The following is an 8,865-nucleotide window of genomic DNA, read 5'->3' on the forward strand; positions in this document are numbered from 1 at the left end:
AATGATTTCAGGAGTAGATTCCTTAGTAGATTCAATGACTTGAAGCATAAAAGTCATTTAATATTTGCTTGGTGAAAGGTCCAGAGGTTTGAAATTAGTTACATATATTTTTTTGTATTTTCACAAATATACTTATTACACAATAAGAAGACATGTCTGCTTTTGAATTAGGATTGTGTAAGTCTATTAATATTTTGGAAATTCATGTCACTAACTTCCTCTTGCCAAAAGTTGTTGGCTTATAGGAAATGCATGACTAAAAAGATCTTTAAAGCCATTTTTTCTCCATTCCATACTGCATGCCACGTTGTCAAAGGGTCAGGGAGCATTAATTCTCAGATTGATGTAAAATACCGCCTCAATTGTGCGTGCTGTATCATGAAAACTTTTCCTTGGGAGAAGTGGCAAAGTATCAAAGACATTGTTTCTTTCCTAGTTCCAGCTTATCAAAAAGATTGGGATTCATGAGAAGCAGTGACATCATTCCATAGCCAAAAGCACACAAATTTACACAGAAGCAGACTAGATTTACGGTGGATAATCCTCGATTCATATAATCAAGAGCTACTGAAGTGTACTTACTTCCTATTTTTATCTGTATTTTTAGTAAAACCATTTTGGTAAGTTTTTAGTTCCTGTTTCCATCTCAGTTTAGCCACTGACTTCAACAGCACAGCACATTTTATTCAACAACCACCTAAATCTATCATGATCCCCTAATCTCCATATTGTCTTATTTCTGGAAAGTTTTGAAATTAGTCATTACCATAATCCCTCTGCTTAGCTACAGAATATTCTGCAATACTCATTACCAAGGAGTGGCTTTGTGGGTTTTTTTTTTTTAGAAACAAAAACTAAATTCCTAACCCATGAGAAATCAAGTTTCAGTGATTTTAAATGAATTATGTGAAATAAAGAGGACAAAGGTTTATATCTCCTCCAGAATCTTAGAGTCATTCTGATAGTTGGGATAATTTTCTGTGTGTTCTGTTTTTGAAGGGAGCAAACTTTTCTATTTATTTTTCCTCAGCAAGTATAAATTGCATACTTTCGGGTTGAATTAGGAAATTCTTTTCAGAAAATAGCTATTGTTTTACATAACAATACAGTTATTAGTTTAACATAAATCCAGGATTTCCCAAGTTCTCATCCACAAAGTGAGCATAGACATTTTGAGGGTTGTATTTGAGACCCCAGCACCCTCAGAATGGATGGGGAACGACGACATCATGTTGTGGATATTGAGCAAACCTCAACAGAGCTGGTGAGTACCAATACCTTTTAATGGCTTTCATGTCTAATAATCTTGTTTGCAACATTTAACATTTAACCTTCCAAGAAAGTTCAGTTGCATTGTTTCTGATTTTGCTCTTACAAGATGAATGGAATCTAGGACGTTGTTACCAGAAATCACGAGGGTTGAGGCTGTTATTTAACATGCCAGATAGTGCTTTCACATCATTTAGGAATTGTGTATTAGACTTTGCTTAAATTTAGATATTTTGTCTAAATTTTGGCACTTATATATAAGGTACCAGTAGATAGAATTATTAGTAAATTATTTGAAGTGTTTATAGCAAATATTGATTATTTTTTATTTTAGTTTATATATTATGAATATTATTGTATATTTTAATCTAATGAAAATATTTATTCTCATTGGCCTACTTGCATTTAAAATAGTAATTTATGGGGCGCCTGGGTGGCGCAGTCGGTTGAGCGTCCGACTTCAGCCAGGTCACGATCTCAGGGTCCTTGAGTTCGAGCCCCGCGTCAGGCTCTGAGCCCCGCGTCAGGCGCTGGGCTGATGGCTCGGAGCCTGGAGCCTGTTTCCGATTCTGTGTCTCCCTCTCTCTCTCTGCCCCTCCCCCGTTCAAGCTCTGTCTCTCTCTGTCCCAAAAATAAATAAAAAACGTTGGAAAAAAAAAATAAAATAAAATAGTAATTTATGGAAAATGTCTCATTGGGAAGCTTATGCTGCAAATGTGTTACTCTAGTAATATAAAAATCATATTTCTTAGAAAGTGTATGGAGTCTCATTCGTTGTTCAAACAAATCTGTTCATTTTACACAGGAGGAATTGAAACATTAAGAGTCCAGCTAGCTAGTGGCAGAGTTAGAAATAGAACTCAGATTTCTCACATATAATCTCATTATAAGAAACTACTTTTCAGAAATCTTGACTACTATTATGTTCATAATAAGGAAAAATGAATTTTAAATCAACTTGAGGTTGTAGAACCAAGAGACCAATCAGAAAAAATAAATACAAAGGTAAGATTTGATAAGAGTTGTTTTGCCACTTGAAGATTTTACTTGTGAAGGTTTTACAGTTTCAGCATTCAACAGCTAGACCATTGGAAACGTATTTTACAGGATGCCTCATACTTCAGGGAAGCTACCAAGTGTCATCGCTTTAATATCATATATACATCACTTTATTTCCCTCCCCTTTTAATTTACATTAAGTATGAGTTGTGGTATTTCCCCACATCCTAAAATCTATGCAATTTATTCCATTAAGTCAAATGATTAGATAATCATGCTAAACCCATGCTAAACAGTAAAACTGACTTCTGAGACAGTGAAAAGGAATGTTTGGATTTTCCATTTTTTACCAATCTGACAATCTATAACTTCTTAGATTCCCCAGCATGATGGGTAGAAAAAAATTTTTTTACAATTACCATATGAGTTTATTTGCTAATTTTAGAGAATTTGGGAAATACAGAGAATAAAAAAGAAAACAGAACAATATCACCCATGATTCCTCCTAGAAAAAACTCACTGCTAATATTTTGTTTCTTGTCCCCTCTCCCATCCAATCTAATTTTATTCTTTTGGTTACTTTATTTTGCCACATGAAATTTTTGTTAATTTTCTTGTTTTTCCTCAAAAAAATCCCATAAAGATATTAATTAAAATTCTGGAGAATTAATTAAAATTCAGCTTATACTGCTGAAGCTTTTTTTATTATTATTTTTAATGTTTATTTTTAGAGAGAGACAGAGCGTGAGCAGGGAAGGGGCAGAGAGACAGGCAGACATAGAATCTGAAGCAGGCTCTAGGCTCTGAGCTGGGTTTGAACTCACAAACTGAGAGATCATGACCTGAGCCAAAGTTGGACGCTTAACCAACTGAATCGCCCAGGTGCCTCTGAAGCTTTTTATAAGAGGACATTTACCCAAATTGTCTTTTTGCTTCCCAATAAAATTTTGTGGTTTTCTTTATGTAAGTCATATGGCATTTGATATGCTTAGCCATTTTAAATTGCTTTATTACACGAATAGTGGTTGCTAATACATGTACACACACGCACACGCACACACAAAACAAGTGCTGTTACATATATTTTTCATAGTTTTATAATGAGCCAACGTGATGAGTTCTTATTACTTTTGAGATGTTGTATGGTTGATTATTTGAGATTCTGTTTGTAGACAATCATATCATGTACAAATAATGTTAATTTTATCTTCACATTTCTCTTAGTCATACATATCGATGAGAACTTCTAGAAAAACATTACCTGATATTGGTGGTAGGAGACATTTTTTCACTTCTCCTGACTTCAGAGGAATGTGCCTGATGCTTTACCATTAAATATGATGTTTGTTACTCATTATTTTGAGGAAAACATTCCTTGTTGCATTTGGAAATTACTATTTTATGTTTAGATTTTTGAGATTTGCATTGTTTGTCTGCTTTCCTCAGGATTGAATGTCGAAATTTATTAAAATGATCCTTGGGCATCTATTGAATCGATCATTTTATTTTTCTTCATTGATCATTTGATGTGAAAAATGTATTTGTACAATTCATATCATCAAACCATTTATTAGAGTTTCAGATTCTCCTAGAACTTGGTTGGTTCTTCATTTAATACATATTGGACTCACATCATTTATATGTGCTTCATTTGTTTATGTTCCTGGATAAAATAAACTTTCTTCATCTTTAACAATAAGAGTTATTTGTTTGTTTGCTTGTTAATTTAAAAATTCTTTCTCTGCAGTTGCCCAGAAATCCATACTGTTTGAATGAAGGAAGACAGTGTGGTTGTACATTGCCCAATGTGACCCTCCAGCCACAGTGGGTAAGATTTAGGGCCTGGGGGAAGGGGGATCTTCAGTATCCTGAGGAACACTGGTGAAATGGGGCAGGCAGGCCCTACTCTGCAGACTCTTCTGGGATCTTCTGTCGCCTCACTGTCCCCATGTCCTTTGGCTACTCTGCACTTCTCCGTGCTGCCACTCCACAAGCTCCTGGCGACACCTGGGACTCATGGCCCCCAATAGTTTATTAGGGCTCCCTTCTATTCCTTTAAGACCCTGCACCATACCAGAGTTAATAAGTTTTGTATTTTGATGTCTTTCCAAGCTCAATGAGAGTCCTCTTATGTATGTTTAAGAGATAAAAATGTAATTAAAAATTTTTTTTTGTAATTATAAAATTTCAACATGTAATATGAAAATAGGAGATCACAAACAATGAGCAAAAGAATACCTGCCATTGTCCATCAGTCAAAGGTAACTTTGAGTGATGTAAAATAACTTGAGTAGCTGATAATTACTTAACAGTGATTTGAGATAATGCCTTATTGCTTTAGTACAAAGGAGTAACTTAGAAGGGACATTTTGTCCTCATGGACTTGAAAACAAGGGCTTTGTGTGTGTGTGTGTGTGTGTGTGTGTGTGTGAGAGAGAGAGAGAGAGAGAGAGAGAGAGAGAGAGAAGGAATGAGAGAAAGAGACAGCTAAGAGACAGCTGATAAACTACTTTAAATTATAGCATGTGGAGTAATTGAAATCAATTACCTAAGTCACTTCTATGTAATTTGCTGAAATATTTTTCATACTTCATTGCAGGTTACAGCAAAACCGTGGTCACTCTGGAAAACATTTCTGGTGTGTCTCTTGGCCTGTCTAATTGCCACAACCCTTGTTATTCTGGTCTTATATTTTGTCCACTTTGGCAAGCACACCAACAGTACCACTATCATCATTCATGCAGATGGAAAGTCGAATCGTGTCACCTGCATCCCTGATTCTACCCCATCTCCTACCTCATCAACCCTGCCTGGATCTTCTACCCATGCGGCCACCCAAAGCTCCTCTGCCAAGGTGTCTCCATCCTCCATGGAGACAACTGAAATAACAACACTGGACCATGAAGTTATCATTGAAGAGAACTTTTGAGCCCTTAGCTCTCCTCAAGCCAGACCAACACCTTTACCCCAAAGGAGGCATGTCCAGGTGTTCTCTCTTCCTGCCAATGGGTTGCAAAGCATTTGGCTTCATGAGAGCTTGCTCCTCCCCCTCCACTCATTTGCTATCTTCCCATATGGTAATGACTCAGTCTTGGGCCCTCCAGTGTTCAAATGATTGGAAAACATTTTTTTTTTCAACTGAGGCTGATTGATTCATTCAGGCTGGGGCCCAGTGTTTTCTTTCCATCCCTCCCATATGACCAACTTTATTCTTCACAAATAGTGGTTTCAACCGCTGAAGAGGCTGCCAGGAGGATGCTGCTCTACTTAGATCTCTGCCTGTTGGTTCTGAAGCCAATATTTACCACCTAGCTATTGATTATTTTCTAATCTCATAACTTCCCTATTTTCAGCATTTATATTCCAGTAGGGAGAAGGAAATGCTCAACTAAAGTGGTTAATGAGTCGGGGGCATGGGTGGCTCAGTTGGGTAAGCGTCCAACTCTTGGTTCAACTCACGTCATGAGCTCACAGTTCATGGGTTCAAGCCCCACATCAAGCTCTGTCTGACAGCACAGAGCCTGCTTAGGTTTCTCTCTCTCCCTCTCCCTGCCCTTTCCCTGCTCGCTCTCTTTCTCTCTCAAAACAAATAAATAAACTTAAAAAACTAAAGTGGTTAATGAGCAAGAGTTTTTAAATATCTATTGGTCACTACAGAAGCATTTCTCTTGGGAAATTCAGAAAAGAAGTCAGTGAAGTTAGGAATAATCAAGGAAGATTTTGGAGAAGGACTAAAAGTTGAAAAAGGATGAAAATTTGGACTTACATAGAGATCATTAAATAGAAAATGAGAGGGTTAAGGGGGTTTAATAGATTTAAAATCAAAAGCACACTTAGGAACACTTCAAATGTGACAAGTGATGTATTTTATATTTGTGAAGTTTCACTGATACTGTCAATATTATTTTCCATATTTGATATTTTGCTTAGTCTCCAAACCCTACTATAAACTATTACTTACAAAATTTGTATTTTGTACTACAAGTTTGAGGGCACATTGCTTGTAATTTGCTATGAAACACAAGACTTATTCAATGTTATTTATATTCTGAGTGTTTAATACTCACTGAAAGCATACATGTTTCATTCTGGGAAAGACTTTAGAGTTAAATTAACCTGCCCATTCCACCCCCAACCTCCAAACTCTACAAAAATGGAAGAGTGTTCCAGACAAGGGGGCTCCTACCCAAACACTCAGCCCTATAGCCTATACCCAAGCCACTAAAGACTTGGTATCCAGCTTCCAACTTCTGCTTGTCTTTTGTGCACCATTAAAAGTTCTAAAAGCATTGTTTTGTTTTCCTAAAGCAAAAGACTTTGTGTTCTCTATCATTCTAGGTTGAGTTGCCGCAGGCAACAATAAGTCATGTAAATTAGCATGACTTTGAGGCCTTACTGAGTAATTAGACTCCACAAAAGAAAGATCAGAAATACAGTCATTCCTTACAAAATTGTTATATATGGACAACTAGTATTATTTTTCAGACACCAAGAAATGTAAAAATTTGAGTCTTTATTTATTTATTTATTTTTTAAATGTTTATTAACTTTTGAGAGAGAGACAGAGAAGGAGACACAGCATCTGAAGCAGGCTCCAGAGCTGTCATTGCAGAGCCCAATACGGGGCTCGAACCCATGAACTACGAGATCATGATCTGAGCCAAGGTCCAATGCTTAACCAACTGAGCCACCCAGGCGCCCCCAAATTTGAGTCTTTAAAGAATATATATATTTTTATACCACAAATATCACTTGATAATACAATTCAAGAATGATGAAAGTCAGGATGCCTGGGTGGCTCAGTCAGTTAAGCATCTAACTCTTGATTTTGTCTCGGGTCATGATCTCATGGTGGTGAGACTGAGCAGGATGATGGCACAGAGCCTGCTTGGGATTCTCTCTCTCCCTCTCTCTCTCTCTCTCTGCCCCTCCCCTGCTCTCTATCTCTTCCTCTGTTTAACAGAAAAAAGAAAAAAAATGATGAAAGTTGTTATATAAATTTTAGAAAAAAAATCCTAAAGCTCTAGATAAGATTAATAAACATAAGGGAGTAAGTGTGCATGCATTTTCCCCCAGGCAATCTTAACCCAAGTCATTTCTATTGCATTTTTGATTTAAAAGCTTATGAAGAAGAAAGACTAAAAGCACTAGGTTTAAATGTACTTTCTGATATGACTTAAACTTTTTGATATAAAAGTTAAAAAAGTTTGGGGCGCCTGGGTGGCGCAGTCGGTTAAGCGTCCGACTTCAGCCAGGTCACGATCTCGCGGTCCGTGAGTTCGAGCCCCGCGTCAGGCTCTGGGCTGATGGCTCAGAGCCTGGAGCCTGTTTCTGATTCTGTGTCTCCCTCTCTCTCTGCCCCTCCCCCGTTCATGCTCTGTCTCTCTCTGTCCCAAAAATAAATAAAAAACACGTTGAAAAAAAAATTAAAAAAAAAAAAAAGTTAAAAAAGTTTTTTTAAAAAGACCTAAAATAAATTTACTGCTAACTAAAAAAAAAAAAAAAAAAAAAAAAAAAAAGTTTTGTATTCTAAAAGACATGCTAAGTTGTAATAAGAGCTGTTGTTTACTTCCCTTACTTTTAGAGATAATACAGAATGCAGTATGGTAATATGGAAAGGATAGCTTCTTTACATTTAAGGAGAATCTTAGCAATGGATTTCCCATGTTAAATATTGGGGTGGAGGATATTGCAATTAAAGTTATCTGAGATCATTAGATTTCTGGGCTTGTGACTAATGATGTGAATGAACTCTTAGGTTCTTGTTTTTTGCTTTAGACTTTCAGTTTTAAAAAGTTTAATAAAATATTAAAATAGTAAACAGAGTTGTGGGAAATATCTTCACAAATTAAAATACACATCTCGAACAAAAATTTTACAAAGTACTATGAAAATACTAAGTGCACATAGTCAATAAATAAGTAATCACCCAGTTTTAGTGGTTTATTCAACAAATATTAAAACCATATAGAAGTCTAATATTTATTATTTCAAAAATTTATTCACCACACTTGGTCAATTGTGACGTATTTTATTTTAAAAAAATTTTTAATGTTTAATTATATTTTAGAAAGAGAGAGAGACAGAGAGTGTGTGTGAGCAGTGGAGTGACAGAGAGAGCGGGAGACACAGAATCTGAAGCAGGGTCCAGGCTCTGAGCTGTCAGCATGGAGCCCAATGTGGGGCTCGAACCCACAAACTGTGAGATCATTACCTGAGCCGATGTCGGACGCCCAACCGACTGAGCCACCCAGGTGCCCCTATCGTGACATATTTTAAATTAGTCAGGAAGCTTCTCGATATAAAACTTCTGTGCATAGACTTTTGTGAGAGTATCATTTGTTCTTAAATGCAAAGTAACTTTATGTAGGATTAAATGTTAAGCTTTCAAATACGCTTCACTAAATTAGAGTGTAATTAACTGCTTTAGAAGCTTTACTGGAATATGTCCTAATGGGCATTTTCTTCCCCCCAAAGCCCATTTATCTATACTGAAAATCTGTTGTAATAGGTAGCCCTGCTCTATGATGACATCCACAGTATTTTAGGGAAGCCTTTCAACAGGTACACTATTTAAGCCAGTCACTCTGATATTGT

At 36.4% G+C, this 8,865-nt stretch overlaps 1 protein-coding gene across 1 annotated transcript; it reads left to right on the forward strand.

Moving 5' to 3' along the window:
- The first annotated feature begins 709 nt into the window (after window positions 1–709).
- On the forward strand, window positions 710–7,673 carry LOC132666016 (uncharacterized). Its single transcript, XM_060613898.2, has 3 exons — window positions 710–1,264; window positions 4,016–4,096; window positions 4,868–7,673. The coding sequence occupies exons 1-3, from the start codon at window positions 1,208–1,210 to the stop codon at window positions 5,195–5,197; spliced, it is 468 nt and encodes a 155-aa protein (XP_060469881.1). The 5' UTR covers window positions 710–1,207; the 3' UTR covers window positions 5,198–7,673.
- The last annotated feature ends 1,192 nt before the right edge of the window (window positions 7,674–8,865 follow it).

Source organism: Panthera onca, chromosome D3 (genome assembly GCF_046562875.1).
Source record: "Panthera onca isolate mPanOnc1 chromosome D3, mPanOnc1 haplotype 2, whole genome shotgun sequence".
NCBI lineage: Eukaryota > Metazoa > Chordata > Mammalia > Carnivora > Felidae > Panthera > Panthera onca.